This window comes from Hemiscyllium ocellatum, chromosome 6, assembly GCF_020745735.1.
Source record: "Hemiscyllium ocellatum isolate sHemOce1 chromosome 6, sHemOce1.pat.X.cur, whole genome shotgun sequence".
In the NCBI taxonomy this organism is placed as follows: Eukaryota; Metazoa; Chordata; class Chondrichthyes; order Orectolobiformes; family Hemiscylliidae; genus Hemiscyllium; species Hemiscyllium ocellatum.
In genome coordinates this window covers 29,976,682-29,995,593 of record NC_083406.1, presented here as the reverse complement: position 1 = coordinate 29,995,593, position 18,912 = coordinate 29,976,682, and the positions used below count along the sequence as shown (strand labels likewise).

At 38.4% G+C, this 18,912-nt stretch overlaps 1 protein-coding gene across 6 annotated transcripts in view; it reads right to left on the bottom strand.

Moving 5' to 3' along the window:
• LOC132816395 (LIM domain only protein 7-like) overlaps positions 1 to 18,912 on the bottom strand; it is a 238,405-nt gene that overhangs the window by 44,809 nt on the left and 174,684 nt on the right. For 4 of the 6 annotated variants that reach the window (XM_060825901.1, XM_060825903.1, XM_060825905.1 and 1 more), the window contains 4 exons: positions 18,078 to 18,276; positions 17,263 to 17,518; positions 7,500 to 7,532; positions 3,327 to 3,444 (listed from right to left, as the gene is read on the bottom strand). In XM_060825901.1, coding sequence (XP_060681884.1) covers positions 3,327 to 3,444; positions 7,500 to 7,532; positions 17,263 to 17,518; positions 18,078 to 18,276 — 606 coding nt within the window. Of the gene's footprint in view, positions 1 to 3,326; positions 3,445 to 7,499; positions 7,533 to 11,436; positions 12,160 to 12,833; positions 13,029 to 14,114; positions 14,397 to 14,756; positions 15,075 to 17,262; positions 17,519 to 18,077; positions 18,277 to 18,912 lie in introns of all 6 variants that reach the window. The other 2 variants (XM_060825906.1, XM_060825902.1) reach the window with 2 other exon arrangements.

The window sequence follows — 18,912 nt, the reverse complement described above, 5'->3', positions numbered from 1 at the left end:
GACAAAATATTAAGAATAATCAAAACAAATATTCAGAACATAAGAAATAATAGGAACTTTAAGACTGATAGGTGTACAGTCAGAGCTAGAAAGGCTGAAGTATAAAAATAATGCTTGAAATGAAAAATTAAATCAAGTATTTCAGAAACCAGACTTTGACTTTTCGCAATCTGTGTCTTGAAAGCCAACAGGATAGTACAAGGTTCAAGTTCTTTAAAATAAGAGAATCTGATAATGTTGAGGAAAAGAAAATTTATGTGGAGAGTTCAATAGGATGAGAACAGATCTGACTAGAGTAAGGTGGAATCAGATTGCGAAACAAAAAGTGCAGTGGGCTGCCTTCAAGTTGTGGATGGTTCAGTAACAGTTGAAGTATATTTCCAGAGGAGGATCAAGGACAACCAAAGCCAGAGCTCACTGGCTGATGGAAAAAGGTGGACAGCGAGACTAGGGTGAATTATGCAAATAAAATCTGGGCAGAAAATGGAAAGTTCAAAGAAAAACAAAAACAGGAAACCAGAGAGAAGCACAGACAGTGCATGGGAAAAGACAGACAGCTAACAGAAAAGGAAATCCAGAAGTCGTCCACAGGCATACCAATAAAAAGGAAGAGAGAGAAACAGAAATCTTAGAGGATCTATGCAGGGAGTTGGAGAGCATGGCTGAGGTACTAAATGAATCCTTGTTTCTGACTTTACCAAGGAAGAAGGTACTGCTGAAGTCATCATAAAAAAGGAAGTAATTGAAACACTGGATGGCCTAACAATAGATTGAATAGGTATTAAAAAGGATGCTTGTCATGAAAATTGTGTGAGGATACTCATGAGGAAGTGTCGAAATTATGGAATCATGGGCTATAATCATTTAATCTGTCTTAGATACAGAGGTTATGGCAAAGGACTGGTGATTTGCAAATTCCACATTTTTGGTCAAAAATGGGTGCAAAAATAAACTCAGTTACCACATGGCCATGAGTTAGTTTGATTTTGGTAGTGGACAAACATTTAAAAACAATAATGTTAATTTTATCTAATAGTCACATAGACAAGTTTAGTTTCATTTGAAAAGGCCAGGGTAATTTGTATAAAAGCAATTGTGTTTAAGTATTTGTTTGAGTTTTTTGTTGAAGAAACCAAGTTACAAACACAAATAATAGGAGTAAAAGTAGACCATTTGGCCCATCAAGACTGTTCCATCTGTACACCTTTGGAGCTCAACATTCCCATCTACCCTAATAAACCTTTGATTCCCTTGTCTAATCCATCTAATTCTGTTAAAAAGATATTCAATGAACCACCTCCACCATTCTTTTGACAGCTCCAAACCACATGAACCTCAAAAACAAACTCTCATGATCACCTTCCTTACTTCTGGACTCACACACAAGAGGAGACATCCTTTTCACATACACCTTGTAAAAACTATTGAGGAACTTATACACTTCAATCAAACCACCCTCACTCTAAACTCCAATGAAAATAAGCCGAGTCTGTCAAACGTATCGCTATCAGACAACTCACTCAGTTCAGCTTGCTGAGTATAGTATGGTTAATGTTCAAGACTAAGGGAAGATTTGGTAGCAGGCTATCCTCAGAGATTGGTATGCGATCACTCTTTCATATGATACATAAAAGATTTCGACAGGTGTATAAGATTCAAAATTTACAGATGATATAGGACTTGGGAGCACTGGGAACTTACAGGAGAGTTATGACAGACTTCACGAGGAGTGAGAAGTGGACAGTGGTGGGTGAAATGTAATGCACAGAAGTGCGAAGAGATATATTTTGGAAGAACCAATAAAGGAGAGGTAATACAAAATAAATCGAACAATTTTAAAGAGGATACGAGGAGAGAAAAAAAAAGAGAGGGGGCAGTTGAAAAATTGTTTAAAAAGACACGAGATTCTATGGAGACAAAGTAACAAGGCAAGGAAATTACGATTGACCTTTACAGAACATTGGTTCAGCCTCTGCTACAGCAGTGTTAACCATTCTGAGCCCCAAGTGTTTGGTATGATCTGAAAGCACTGGAAAGAGTGCTGGAAGAAAAAATCAAAAGACTATTTCCAGGAGAAGACTTAGTGTTGGTATTCAAAGTTGATGAACACAGATGGTCAAATAAAACTGGCATAAGGGTGCAGACCCAAATACACTAATTTCAGGTGATTCTCAAAAGAAACAAAAAAGTGATGAGAAAAACCTTTTAGCTTTCACACAGTTTGTTAAGACCCAAAATACACTACGTATGGTGGAAATTCAATGGCGGTCTTGCAGAAGGAAGTGGAGAAGAATCTGAAAAGAGAAAGAAGGAAATAAAAGAGGGGGCATGGGGAAAAAGATGGCAGTGAGATATGGGTAGGGTTACTCTTTCAGGTAGCCAGCAGACAGATGGTGTAATGAATGGACTCTTCCTGTAACACCACTGGAGCACAAGATCAGCGCTTGGTCAAAATTATTTTTCTGTTGAAGAATGTAAAAATATTCCCGTGTTTTCCCATCACCCTTATGGAATCTATCAATTACAACTCAAAGGGGAGATTATCAGTTCACAAGATTTTGTCTACACTGCATTTTTAATCACCTTCTGGGCAATGCATTTTTTCTCATACAATTCTTGCCCTGTGGCAATTTTCCTGGTTTCCCACTGATACAAATATGACTCAGATTAGTAAATTTAGCCCAGAACCATGCCTCAGCATTTCATGATAATGTGCAAGCCATGACTTGCTTCACACAGGTCACATCAGAAATTTTTCCCTCCCCTATGCACTTTTCCTTCACACAATTCTCCTTACAGTTTTGGCTTCAACTACCTCATTCTCACTGGTTGGAATACGCTCTATAAAAACACCCCATCTCCAAATCTCTGCTCTCCACAATCTCAAACAAACCTAACTCTCATCAAGTTTATTCTAACCTCCGCCAGCATTGTCCCACATCCATTTTTCTCACACATTCCTTGTCAAGATTTGGAGAAGCCGGTGTTGAACTGGGGTGTACGAAGTTAAAACTCACATAACACGAAGTTATAGTCCAACAGTGTTAGCAGTTCCAAGTAAACCTATTGGATTATAACCTGGTGTTGTGTGATTTTTAACTTTATATCCTTTGTCAAAGTAGCATGGGATCTTTTCAGACTTTAAAAATGCCAGCAGTTGTAATTACAATTTGTGGTTATTAAGGATCTAACTTAAAATTGCAAATGGCACTTTTAAAAAGCCACCAGCTAAAAAGTGATTGGCAAAGGAGTTTTTTTTCCAGTGCCAGGCTATATTTGTGACTGTTGAAAATGAAGGTGAAGAAACGAGACGGTTTTCAACTCACACTCTGCCATTGCTGGTCTTGGTCATTCAGAGTAGCCTTTATTCTCTGTAACTCTTCATATCGCAGCGATTTAGGAATTCCAGCGGAATCTTCAGACACGTCATTGAGTGATTTACTCCTAAATTAGAAAAGGTACATTCAATAGCCAGTGGGGGGGGAATATCAATGTAGGGTCATTGTAGACAGGAGCATTAATCACTGACTTGGAGAAAAATAGTTCCATTATGTATAATTGGGCATTTTTACTCAAGCACAGAACTGTTTGTTTGCATAATTAGATTACACTGTCTCGCAATATAATTACATGAAGAATGAACTAGCACGTTGTTTTTTTCTGGAAAAATGTAATATTGCACACAATTAGCCAAGTAATCCACTGCAGGCCTCCATTAATATGCTCCCAATAGAATGGCTCCACTTAATATTTGGTGCCAACCTTTCTGGGTCCTTTGAGTTAATTTACATTGCCACTAAAACCATGGCAATTAATTGATTGCTTGCATTAATATTTCAAAAGCTTTGCTTAGCATTATTGTTCTTTTGTCAAATTTCATGAATTACATCTAATTGGGTAACCAATAGGTGGATGAAGTGAAACTGCAAGATTTATGTTTTTGCGATTCAGCTGAAAACCCAAAACAACTTCAAATGAAATTTGTCCATGTACCCACAGCACAATATTGTACACGTGCAGCTGAGAGAAGGGGTTCACAATCAAGTGGTTGGGGAAGTGGATTTGAGAGATGATTTCTATAGGCTTAACAACAATGAAAACGTTGGAGAAAGATACAAATATACTCATAAATCAACTACTTACTATAGTGCTTTGTCTTTCTTTCTCTAATGAGATCCCGCTGAGGCTTGAAAGTTCTCATGGCCCCTCGTAGAGGGGTGGGATGGACAAAAGAGAAGACTGAAGATAGCAGACGGAAGGTTGTAGGGTGGTGGGATGAAGTGATGATGATAAAAAGGGGCAGGACAGACATTTACCATTGTTTTATTGGAGCTCAACCCCAACATTTTAGCCCATGGACACACACAGGGTCCTGTATATTAATAAGTGTGGGTATACTTTTGAGGCTTGCAAGCACAGGCAGGTTGAGCACAATTGGCGTACTGCCCAATGTGAATGGTCCTTCAGTTTTTGGGATCTAAAGACTACGTACCTGGCAACAAACTAGCAATGAATGAATCAATCAATCAATGAGAGATGCATTTGCTCGTACTATAAGCTACATAGCCTGAAAAAGAGAACCTTGTTTAATGTAGGCAAAGGAATTCATACATACCTCATCATGACAAAAGGGGTCTTAGAGGCTGTCTGCTGCATTCCCTAACTAATTAAAATCTACCTGCCTACTCTGAGAATTAAGATTGACAGTTAACTGTTCTTGTTATATCTGCTGACCAACGATGGCCCAACCATCAGCACCTTCTTCTCAAACAGTAGAAATGGGCATCTTTTCTTGCATAGTTCAGTTTCTTGCATTCTAACCCTGAGTGCAAGACAAAATGGGTCAACCTCATGTATCCCTTTATCAATGTTTAAAGGGTCTCATATTCCTTCCCAAGGGAGTTGATCGCCCCTTGCTCGTCTTCAAAATAGGGTCAAGCTCAGTAATGCATTGTAGTGCCCAACAAGTCAGTCTAGATTTTTCTGCTCAATCCCTGGAATTGCCGGAGTGCAACAGAGTGAGGCACAGCTAACATGTTGAGAGTGGTTGCCAGGCAACAACAGAGTTACACATTAAACAAGGTACGCAATCATAATAAGAAGCATATTTTTGATTATATTAATAATGTTTGTACACAATTAATACTCATGGTTTAAGGAAGATGGTGAAACTTTTTAACAACACAACAGGTGTGAGGCTCCGAAGTGGAGGAAGTTGAGAAACCTGGGTTTAGATATTTAAGTTTGATCTACTGAAAAATACTGCAATGTTCACAGGAGACACCAGGGGGCCCAGTGATGCAATTTGACAATTGATTGGTCGACTCATTATTCAGAAATTCTCCTTTGCCAGTATTAAAACAAATCTATTAATGCCTCGGCTAAAAAAAGATGCTCCTCCACAAAAGTAAAATAAAATCTCTGGAAGGGTGCCCCACACAGGCAAGTTATCTTGCTTGCCTCAGTTTAACTGAACGGAGAAAAAAAAATGCATGAATACTGCCTGCTTAATGAACAGAAAAATTAACTTCTTGTAATCATCCTGTTCAGTAAAGTGCGTGCTGTTGGTTAAACACATCTGAAGATTTCTGCAATTTGGATTTGTTTGAATTCTATTTACTTTACAAAGAAACAGGTTATTAACTACCAGGTCAGTATTGGAAATCAAAACTAACAACTGAAACAAAGATTTGACAGGTGCTGCTTTGTGTATGTAACAAGTTGAAATGCTATCAAAGAAAATGTGTGACTGTGTGGTCTCAGTCAGAAGGTACGCAACATAAAATCAAACAACCACCAACACTAGAGGGCCATTCCCTGATCAGTCTGAATGCCAAGAATTTTTAATTAGTAATACTACAAGGCAAAAGAAGACCTCATGTCACACAGTAAATAACAAAAAAATAAACAAAGCTATTACTTCATGGGACAATAATGCATCCAAGATGATTTAATTCTATAATGAGTGTATGACAGTAGTGTTCAGATGCATATTTTGCATTTACTGTAGAATTCAAGATACACATTACAACTGCACAAATGTTAAATGACCATGCAATTAATTGTTAACAACACATAGTAGCCAAAGTCAAATCAAGCTGCAAGTAAGCCAAACATTGCTTTGCACCTGTTCTGCCAAACCAACTGCAATGTACAACTATTTTTGACCATCACCGCTTAGCATGCCAACTGCATTAGTTGCGTATCATATTCAAACAGCTGCAACACTGACTTTGCGAGCTCTTAATTTTGCACTAGCTTTCTAAAGAATTACTAATGAATTGTTTACACAATGAAGTGAAGCATACAGAAAAGAGCAGTGCAGTTACAGAAAATAGCAGGCCACAAACTTAGAGGTCTCAATTTTAGAACTGTCAGACCTTGAAATGTGATTAACTGGAGTCTTTTCTCCTTACCTGTCGTGGAAACAATTGAGCTTGCATTTTTTTTTAAAAACTCAGCATATTTTAAGGATGAACACGAGTGCTCTCCTGTCTGTTGTATCAGCAGGTACTGAAAAGTATGGAAGATTGCAGGAGTTAGAGGCAGCTCTCTATCCAAACAGGAATGCAGTGCCTCAGTTGTTTGACTTAATCAGTGTTTATTTTAAAATTGACAAACTAAGGCAGGCTAACAATCATTAACTTTTTAAAATAATCATAGTAAATCATCTTGAGATTTTAAACAGAACATATACTGGCTAATGATGTTGTCATGTGGGGAGTTGAAGAGAGGAGGGGGCATTGCCTGGACAGCTGGTTTGCAATGCAATGCAAAGCAATGCCAAAACATGGGTTCAATTCCAAACTGGCTGAGGTTACAATGCAAAACTCTCTTTCTCACCCTTTCCCCTCACCTAAGAGTGTTGACCTTTAGGTTAAACCCAACACTAGTTACGCCTCTCTGACAAGAGAGGCCTACAGTTCTCTGGGACTATGGCAACTTTACCTATACTGACCATAATGATACAAAATACCCATGTTCTTCTTTTAATTAAAATAAATACAGGTTTGTCAGTCAGTTGTCAAAAATATTATGAACTCAAGTACCTTTTTAAGACAGAATGAGCATCTTGGAAGTGGATTTGTTTTTCACCAAAAATTTGAACTCTCATTAGGTTTAAGGGAAAAGTTATTCTATCAATCAATCTCAATGGCAAGTTGGTGGACTAAATGTGAAGAATACAGTTGATCTTTTAACATAAACATCATTGTTCACTTGTCTGTTGTTATTGGTTAAAGCTGCTCTAGCTTCAATGTGCTGTTTTATTATATCATCTGATGCATTTAGCTGCAAACTTATTGGACGTTCTAACAGACAATGCATCAGAATGCATAACCCAGAAGAGAGCTAAAACTAAACTCTCAGATGAGAAACACTCAGACTATCAGCACATTATTTCATTAGTCTTATTTTGCAAGCAGGTTATGTTTGTTTAGCACAGAAGCACAGTACAAAGCACACGTACAGCTAAGCACTTTAGACTTAGTTAAACTTACCCTAAATCACTATCAGCTGACCTTTGGAGAAGTCTAAAGAATTGAAGAGAATCAATAAAAACAAATGTAACTTTTAACACTGCAAACTGTGGTTTCTAATAAGGTGGTTCCAGTTGTAAACTTGGGTGTGTATTATTTTGGAATAGAGTCATACAACTTGGAAACAGACCCTCCGGTCATATCAGCCCATGCCAACCATGTTCTCAAACTAAACTAACAAGGTGCACCCAAATAACGTGCCTCCAGAGTTGGTTAATTATTTACTGCTAAATAAATGTCAAAATTAGATCAGAAACAAATATGATAGATCTGAAATCTGGATGTGCAAAAAATATTTGCAAATATAAGACACCAAAATTATGTTTTGAAACCATCTCATCTGGGTGGAATTAATGTCAAAGAATGATAGTGTGAAATGCAAATGGTATCCAAGCTCTAAAATATTGCTACAAATTCTAACATTTGAAGATGCAGTGTATAGAAAGCCATCTCTAACATCTACTAAATCAAAACGATATAGTAATCCTTTTATTTATACACAAAATCCTGCACTTCAAATCAATAGAGGGATTGCAAATGAATGCAACATGTTTCTAAATTCTTAATATGTAATTAACATTAACTAACATTACATTAAGGAGGACAACTGATGTGTGTTATGTTGTAAGTCTCTCAAAGATTGATTGTTAAACATGTATTACTTTATAGTCACCTTTATTGAGTTCCAACTACATTTGCTGCTGTAATACAATTTCAGTATTAAACAAACTCAACACCATTATGCAGAAAAAACTTTGTAAAATCAGTGAATGCATTTCAAGCATGCAAACTTGTATTAAAATAGGGCACACATGAAAAACATCAGATGTTGGTAAAAAAAAACCAATGTCATGTTGCAACTAATGTTCTGTGAAAAATGCTTTGTGGAAGGGTAACAGAACTAGATATTGTTATTATAAATCAGTTCAGGTTACATTCTCCAATCTTTTTCCAGTTACCATGCTCTCCCATTTTAAAATTGCTTTCACTTAGTTAAATGGAGACCAATAATTATTACCAATTTGCTTTGAAGATAGTTAGAGAGATCAGATATGGTTTTCAATCTTTTATCCCCTTCTTGTTAGGTTCTGGATGTGGGGCTGCATATGGTCTTAGACCTTGTTGCTGCTTGACCTCATCAAATCTTTGGTGGATTGTCAATGTATTCAAAAGCCATGCTGCAAAGGTCCATAGTTTAATCAGCAACAGGTTTGTCTGGATTAATTCAAAATTCACACTGATCATCAGGGATTAAGCCAATCCTTTTAGAGTAACAGACAACTTAATAAAATGCAATGTGACAATTTCAGAACGTGCTGGACAACATGGTAGAAATTCAGCATGTTCAAAGTCAAAACATTGCCAAATAAAAAACTTTAAGCCACACTAAAATATCAGAGCTGGTGTTTTTTTTTGGAGGGGGAATAGGAAAAGAGAAAATCAATTTACAATGAGGTAAATTTCATTGCCTTTATGAAAGAGAAAGCAAGACAAAGTCAGACAGCTCGGAAACAGACCCAGTGGCTCATGGTGAACATAATCCCAAACTAAACTAGTCCTACCTGCCTACACTTACCCTATATCCCTCCAAACATTTGTTATTCAGATACTTAAATAAATGTCTTTACAAGTTGCAACTGTACCTGCATCCAACACATCCTCTGGAAGTTCATTCAACACACAAACTACTCTTTTTTTAAAAAAAGTGTTCTCGTGACTTTTTAAAAAATCTCTCTCCACTCACTTTAAAAATACGCCCCCCAGTCTTAAAATCCCCCAACCTCAGGAGAAGGCACCTGCCATTCACCTGATCTATACCCCTCACGACTGCTCAACCTCCTATGCTCCAGTGAAACAAGTCCCAGTCTATCCAGCCTGTCCTTGTAACGCAAACCCTCCATTCTGGGCAACATCCCGGTAAATCTCTTCCTAACCCTTTCCTTCCTATAACAGGGTGACCAGAATTGGATACAGTATTCCAGAAGAGGCTTCACTACCATCCTATACAACCTCAAGATAACATCCCAACTCTTCTACTCAAAGGCCTGAGCAATGTTTGGGGTATAGTACAAGCAAGATTATTGAGGCTGAACCTAATCCAGTCCCCAAAAACCATCCGTGGTGAACACAGTACCATCCACAAAGTATTAGGATGTCTAGAATTGTATTATTCACCACCTTGTTGATATGCAAATTAACCTTCAATACTAGTCATTATCAGCACATTTTGCCTTGCCCTATCATTTCTCCTGTTAGTTCATCTTTCCGGTCTTCCACCCTGTCACATACCTCTCCTTTTACTCTATCCTCCACCCTCCAATTTCCATGCCTTTGGATCTGATTAAAACCAGTTCCATCTCTTTTGCAATTCTGATGTAATGCTAGCGATCCAAAATGTTAATTCTTCCTCTCTTTCCAAACATGCTTGTGTATTTATTTCTGATTTTCAGCACATACATTTTGCTTTGCAATGAAAAGTGTTTTATTTGGGACTGAGAAAGATTGTACCAGAGAAATTGAAACATGAAGGAATTGAATTTTATTGGGAGAAAAGGGGTATATTTGCCATGCCTCCTAACCCTGATGAAATACCAGATATCAAATGATCCATGATAAATAAGTTCATTCCATGGCAGCAAAGCACTATGAATAGCCTTTCAATGATGAGTAGGGATGCTTAGACCCCTCAGTGGGGCAACTCTCAGCCTGGAGACTGCCAGCCAGTTGGATTGATTGGCTGTCCATCAGTGCCAACACAGTTGTGGAATCTTTTGGAATTGCAACTGGGATCATCGATGGTGTCCATAACTGAGCAAGTTCCAGGATCAGCCACGCTAGGATGGTGGTCACTGGTGTGGGGAGAAGAGAAGAAACAGACAGAAAAAGCCCTTCCCTCCCTTTCATTGTTTAATGAAAGTAGTTTAGCCACTCAATTATGAAATTGTTACAGAGCAGGGGTAGTAATTCGGCCCATCATGTCTGAACCAGTAGCACACAGCTTTTTCCCCATGTCCTGCACATTCAATCATTTCATATAATAGTCTAACGGCATCTTGAATGCCTCAAATTTTACTATTATGGCACGTGCAGTATAATGTTTCTGTTCATTGGCTTAACAAGCACAATTACTCATTAATCTCATCAACAATAGTGATGCCAGCTCTCAGCTACCTTCTGCTTTGAGAGAAATAGGTAGAGAATGGACAGAGAACCAGTGGTCAGGCCACCCAGTGAAAATACATCCAATAGGGAGACTGTAAAATCCAATGCAAATATCCCCTTAACCTTTAAATATGATAATGGGCATTTATAAAACATTGTTTTCTCCTACTTCACAATTAGTTTAAATATTGTACTTTACTTCCTATATAACATCCATAAAATATCGTAAAGGTGCCTATTTTTGTCTATTATATTTTATCTAGAACAGAAATAGTCGAAGATGTCGGAAAAATTGTTAATTTCTTGCAGTACATTTCTGCAACTGTCAGATGACAAATTAAAAGCAATCCTCCCAAATTAAAGGGCTGTCCACTACACCATAATGTCAATAATGTCAACTTACAAAAGAAAAGCACTTCATTTATTATCCTTTCTGGAGGTGGATAGTGTCAATCATTAGTGACTGCAAATATTGTTGCCTATTCTTGTAACGCCTGAAACGTTAATCTTGGAATAGCTAATACTCACTAGATATTTGATGATATGTCATGTCATGCTTGGTCGTGAAAGGGTAAGTGAAAGAAAACAGTACAAAACATTTTATATTCGTACAAGTCAATGTTACAGAAATTCTCTTTACTCTTCATGCATGATTTAGTCCATATGACAGGGACTTGTCTTATTCGGTTCAGAGACATGGATGGAACGCACATTTATAGCTACAACACCCCCTGACCTCTCAACCAGCTGTTGCTTCTTGAATCTTAATCTGCTGGCCTTCCTTATAGTTTCCCACTTCTTCGCGTCCTCCTCACTACATGAGGCAGGAGCAAAGTTTCGACTGTGCACTGTTTGGTTAGCCTGGGACAAAGCCATTCTTCGAGAAAGCATGTCATCCTTTACCGGACATGGCAATGCATCGACACACGTTTCAGTTTCTTCAGAAACTTGGTCGGGTGGGCAAAGGAACCTGGAGCGGAGCGATTCAGGCAAACTTGAGAAATCTGGAAAAGGAATCGGACTGTACATGTCTGGAGCACCCGATGGCACCAATTGCTTTGTTTGAGAAAAGCGTTCTTTTCTAAGAACCACATCATCTTTCTCAGGATCCGGAATTATAGTTTTGTCTCTTCGATCTTGCGCGACAAGACGCTCAATTGAGTCATTTGATCCAGCATTGCTTCGATCCTCATAGCACAAAGGTTTCAGGTCAGGATTCGCGTGAAAAGCACCGGTTTTACGGCTGAACATGTCGTCATTTTCCAAATCTGGTTCCAATTCCTGGTCGGCTTCCTCCTCCTGCTTGGCAGAGTGGGACTGCTGGGTCAGGAAGGAAGTTTCTTTCTGTCTTAGAATTCTAGGACCTGCAGCTGGATCGACTTTTGGTCTGGAAAGCGAGAAGTCTGCCAATTGTGAATAAGTAACACTTGCATCTAGAGCTTGACGTAGTGGAAACAGGCTTTTTTTCCACCATTTAACAGAAGAAGTGGAAAGAAAAGGAAAGGAAATATTTACTGGAAAATTTTCAAGAGAATAAAATCTGCATTTTACCAAAGCAAAGTAAGTGGCCAGAAACAGCAAGGCACAGGGAAAGCGTTGTAACAATATGTGCCAACTATTTAAGCAGATGTGAGGTGCCCATGATAACAAAGCCTGCAGGACTATTTGATATGTAAGTTTTTATTGCAGATTGTTACATAAAGTGTATAGTATGCTTTACTGTTTTCTATTAGCTGAAGCCAGATTTCAAGGCTCACTCAGTATAGTAGACATGTTGGTTTATTATGTTAAAAGGAGCCAAATGATTGTCCTTAAATCACCAAAGCAGCATCCAATTTAAAGGAAGCAATTACTTATTAAGTATAGCAATAGCAGTGTAGCACATGATTGAAATTTAGTATACTGCAATGTAGCACATTAATATAAATATCCTAAGTGCCATTCAGCCTGTAAGAGCTTCAGATCTTTTGCACGCTTCTCATTTAATTTCAGACTTAATCAGACGTGCCTTGATGCAATATGAAATGCTTACGCCTAGACGCTGCATTAATTTATTTTTAAAACAAAGCAAAATAAACCAATGCAATCAGCACTAATTGTTAAACAATATAGGAATTATAGATAGACAGCAACCTTTGTCCATCTAAAGTGCGAGTGACACCTTCCACCCGTCCATGGCACACAGTTCCTGCAGATTTTATAGTTTGTGTGTTAAACTGGGAAACCTCCCTACTGCAATTTTCAGTGCCAGACTCCCGTGTCTTTTCAGTGCCAGCTTTGTTAATGGTGAAGTAGTGGGCATCCTCTTGCAACTCAGGTGGCTTCCTTCTGCAAGTTGGGAATGGCAGAACAGTGGGAAAAGAGAAGCACAGGGAAAGTGAAAAGCGAAGATAGGTCAAAGGTTACCAGCAGGATACTTTAATTGTAATTTGGTAGATCTTGATTTTAAGTGAAGTAGCTGCCGACTTTTGAAAATTACATTTTGCAAATAATTTTTTTCTTTGCTACAAATTTCACAGTCAACAAGTATTAATCAAATTCTTTAAAACGCAATTTATGAAAATAATTGTGAAATTATGAGCATGAATTTTAACATTCAAAACCCACAGATCAAATAGCTAGACAGCCAAATCCTTTGTTCAGTTGAAATTCTTAGTTTACAGATTGCTTAAGTTCCAATTATTTTAGTTTATTCCCTTAGAGTTGTTGCTGATGCCATTGGCTCAACCATACATTGGATGCATTTGCTAATCTTAACGCATTAAAAGAACCTGAAATCAAAGGAATGTAATTTTACTTTCTCACAGTTAAAACTGAAAGCCATTAATGATATTATCAAATTTTCCAAAATTTTGACTTCCCAACTAACTTCAATTTTTTTTTTGCCAGTAAAATGTTGAAAGATTCTTTTCCATGAAGAATAATTTAATCTGATTTAAATAAAGGGGATAAAATCAGTAACAAATCAAATGTTAAGAGAAAAGCAGAAAAAGGCAGTACAATAAACCAGGTTCAATTGGAGTTCAAATACTCATGAACAAATAGAAATAGAAATACAGATTGAAACTGCATTTCTCAAACATCTGTCCGAACCTCAGGACATCCCATGTGCAAGAATAAAGGATCTTTGAACTGTAGCCACCATTCCTGTTTAAGTATCTCCCTAGCCTTTCTTCAAGTAGTTACACAAGGCAACTGAGGTCGGAGTTTAATGTCTCATCTGAAAAACAGAATTTCTAACAATACAGCACTCCTTCAGAACTGCAGCGAAGTGTCAACCTAGATTGTGTTCAACTCCGAGGCAGCTAGTACTGCTAATGAACTGTGGATCACATCCTGTGCCAGTGATCTTAGATAATTGATCTACAGACAAATCTCCACAGTAAATACTACTGTCGTCAGGAAAGGACAAACCTGATATACTGAAGCTCCTTATACCATGGTCTGCTTCGAGAACCCAATTGTATTTGTCTCCACTGTTCTTCTTCCTTTGCGGTCCAATTCTTTGGTAGGAATCTATCAAAGGTCACACTTTTGCCCGGTAACACTGGGTTCAGTTTACGTATAAACAGGTCATCCTTTTCAATGTCAGGATCAGCATCTTGTTCTTCCTCAGAAGCGGATTCATCCCAAAGTGGTTGGGAAGCTTTTGTGGAATCTTCACTCACCACGAGGACACTCAGCTGCTTTTGGCTACTGTTAGAAACATCCTGTGTCATAAGGTTTATCTGCCAGAATACACACATTGCAGACAAAGTAACATGCTTTGTTTTACCCCCAAAGATCTTCCAAAGCTCATGAATTAAGCTGACATGACACAGTATGTATTAGTTTCACACAGATATGCAACACTATTCCATCGGCTGCAGAGGCATATGCTGATTCGGCATGTTATAAGGCACAACACAAGCAAATATTTTCAATATAATGATTGCTGATGAGAAGTATGAAATATTTTGTAAGTGAAATGCAAATGGTATAACGTTTAAGTTAATAATGTAGCCAATGAAGCTTGTAAAGCTGCACTTGAAAACACATTCCGTATGCATCTCTGACCTTCCAGATTTCTCGTTCTCTTCTATTAAGGGAGTGGTGCTATCAGTCAAAGCAGAAGTTTGACAAAGTGGCGATGCCAATTCTTTGTCCAGTTGAAGAGGTGTGTGCCTTACAAAACTAAGGGGTGAACCAAATTTCCGACGTGCAAAGTCATCCAGCAAGGGATCAGGCTCCCTTTCTTCATCATCTGATCCAGAATCAGTGTCAGGATAGGCGTGTAGTAATTCCTCAGATGATCCACCATCACCGCTGGTGGAAGTTTTATATGTACCCGTGTCACCTGCAACCGTTTCACTCTTCAGAGATTTCTCTTCTCTACTGAAGCCAAGTAAGAAAATTTGGATTGAAATAAATGAGATGCAAGTAGCACACAACACTAAGATCATAAGATATCGAAACAGAACTGGGTCATTTGGCCCATTGAGTCTGATCATGGCCGACATGTGGAAAAACAAACTCATTGCAGCACTGTGCAATTCAAGTGCTAATATCATTAGAGCTACAGCAGTATAATATATTACCAGGTTTACGTTTCTTTCTCAGACCCTCTCAAAATAAGGAGTCTTGCTTAAAATAAAAGCAAGACACTGAAGATACTGGAACTCAAATAAAGAATGCTGGAAATACTCAGTAAGTCTGTCACCATCTGCAGAGAAAATTAACATTTTGAGTCAAATATAACTTGACTCAAGAACTAAAGGAGGGCAGAAACACAACAGGTTATAAATCATTGAAAAGGCGATGATTGTTGGAAAAACAAAACAACATGTCTGGGATACAGCAGAGGGGAGGTGTTTAAGCAACAAAGCTAAATGGAATGAAAGGGAAAGGGAGTTAAAATATTTGCAGTAAAGAAACAAAGCATTTGCCCAGAGCAAGTGAAAAATGCCAAAATAAATAACAGTGGTGTACACTTTGCACCAGTTTCATAAAAGAGAAAAAAAAACATGGACAAAGCAGGAAAGTTAGAACATAATGGTGGGACGGGATGGGTATTGAGAGATGCATGTTCCTGATAAACACAATTTTACACTGGCGTCGAGTTTAGTGGATTGTTGTACTTGGCACTGTTACTGAACATCTCAACTGAGCAGACAGGAAGTCTGTTTTTCTTGAAACACTTACCGTATGAATGTTCAAAGGGTCAGCCGGATGGACCAAAATGGCTTCTTTCAGTCCTGTCCATTGCGGTACCTTTGTGTTGTCAAGGTAATGAATATAAACTACCTGATCTTTTCATGTTTACTTGGCAACCATGAAGGTCATTTTCTTTGCTATTAGTAGATAAAGCTTAAAAAGAGAGAGGCTGGAATTTTATCTGGGACCATAATGTGGTTTTTAAAATGCAGCATAAAATTAAATCTTGAAATATTTATTCCTTTTATCAAGGAAATAATGAATAAAAATGAATTTAAATAATTAGTAACTGAACTAATAAACATACTAAATACTTAAATATCATGTACATGATTGGTCCTACAAGGAGGAAAATGAGCAGTTTGTTTGTAAGACTAAGTGCACAAATCACTTAAAGCCAACACACACCACTCTACAAAATTATCAAAAGGTAATAGAAGGTTGGCTTTTTACCTCAAAAGGTGTTGGAATTCAGTATTAAGGAAATGATGCTTCAATTGTACAAAGCCTTGGTCAGACTCTGCTTCATGTACTGCCTTCTGTATTGGGTTGCAAACCTCAGGAAGTATTTACTGGTTTCGGATGAGATAAGGCACTGGTTTACCAAAATCATAACAAGAATAAAGGGATTGAATCCAGGACCATGTAGACTATACCATTTGAAAAAGTCGGAGGAGCAAGTATCAGGGAATTAAAAACGATTAGGGGATGAGGGACAGTAGTTAGAGAAATTATTTCATTTTGTGGCAAATCCTGATTAAGATGGCAGAAAATTTAACAGGAGAGTTAAGGAAACCAGGTCACACTTTTCCCGATAAAGTGGGCAAATGAAGCCAGTGGATGAAGCAAGCTCGAGTTCCTGAATGATTCATATCCGATCCAAGCAGGGTACTTATCGAGACTGAACACATTAGTTTTTCCCCCACGTACTAACTTCAACAGTTACTATCTTCAGACAGCCCATGACATGATTAACACATGTTGAATCCTATCCCTCCAATAAATTTCCACCCTCAGTACAGCGGAATTTAGCAAGATCCATTCAGAAACCTAACTGCAAACACCATTTTCATCTACAACTTGCTAGTTGACATCTCTATAAACAAATGCAAGCTAAAAACCAATTGATCCGCTTTTATTATTGTATACTCAAAAATCAGTCCATGCTTATAATGCTCAGAAAGTACAACTTGCCACAATCCACCTACTTGATGATGAAATTAGCTGAATTGTTGCATTTTAAAAGCAATACTTACACATTAAACTAGACATGTTACTTCTTTCTGTCCCCCCAATCAGCTCACCTGTACACAATGATAATTAAGTGCTAACTACTGCAAAATACAAGAGTTTCATAAAAGCAAAGTACCTTGAAAATGTTCCATCATTTTTTTCAAACATTGGGTTTGCCCAACTTCTTCTATTTTCTTCATGTCTTTCCGCTCGCCTTTTCATCAGTGGAGCTGGAATGTAAGTTGCAGGTTTGCTTTTCTTTGGCAGGAATTGGTTGTACGGCAATACAGGCTTATAGTCTGAGGTGGAGGTCCTGCGAAGTGACATATCGTTCTTCACTTCATCCATTGTCTTGCTGTTTAGATAGTCTGACTCAACGTCACTCCCACCACCTAAGTCAACAAAGAGTTGAAGAAAAACATCATTTCAAACCTGTGGTTTCTCAGTTACTTCTTCAAACTCCACTGGTGCAACTCCCGGCTTCCAAATGTGTTTTGCTAATGCCCAACACATGCTTTCTGTATCAGTTCCTTTTGGAACACATCTTCCAGAGGTTCACAGATCACTGACAGTAATCATCGAGCTAATTTTGGAAATCTATTAATATACTATGATATACCCTTAGTCCAGAAATTATTTTCAGTCAAGTGATAAATGCTGTCAATTCTTTTAATCAGGCAAAACATTTCACAAAGAACAAACAAAATGCAATAGAACGCCAATGGTTTCGTGGCATCCCCATGGTGTTGTAGTTCATAACTTAACAACACATTCTAGATAAGAAATGTATCACCATTTATGCATGGTCATTGATTTCATTAAACTGCTAAAAGATCTGTCAGCACCAAATTATCTTTCCAAATGAAGGATAGATGACAATATTAGATGATCAACATGTGGTTTCCTCCAAAACATGTTTATGACTGAACGGTGACAATAAACTCTACTTACCCTCACTACTGCCTTTTAATGTTATGTCTGATGAAAGGCTGGTGACAGACTTTGACCCAAATGAATCTAAACTATCAAGTGAATCGTCTCTTCTATGCCTGTGCTGTGGTGATATTGACTCGTTCCTCTCCGTACACCAGATATCACAGTATCCACTGTCGCGTCCACTGCGTTTCAGACTGCCAGAGTCCACAAGAGCCTAAAGAGGGATTAAGACTCAGATGTTGCTCCAGCACATGAAAATTTTCATTCACATCAGCTCTTTCCTCTGATAATGAAGCTGCAAGACCAATTATCTGCATCAAATTGTGCCACAAGCAAACTTAGACTCTGGAATTGCAAAACCTGCACCCACACCTCCTCCCTCACCTCCATCCAAGGCCATAAAGGAGCCTTCCACGTCCAGTTTCACCTGCATATCCACAAATGTCATTTATTGTATCCGTTGCTCCCAATGTGGTCTCCTCTACGTTGGGAAGACTGGATGCCTCCTTGCAGAGTGCTTGAGGGAACATCTCTGGGACACCGCACCAATCAATCCCACTGCCCTGTGGCCCACCATTTCAACTCCCCCTCCCACTCTGCTGAGGACATGCAGGTCCTGGGCCTCCTCAACCACCATTCCCTCACCACCCGACGCCTGGAGGAAGAACTCATCTTCCGCCTCAGAACACTTCAACCCCAGGGCATCAATGTGGACTTTACCAGTTTCCTCATTTCCCTTCCCCCCACCTTACCCCAGTTCCAACCTTCCAGCTCAGCACTATCCTCATGACTGGTCCTACCTGCCTATCTTCCTTCCCACCTATCCACTCCACCCTCCTCTCCGACCTAT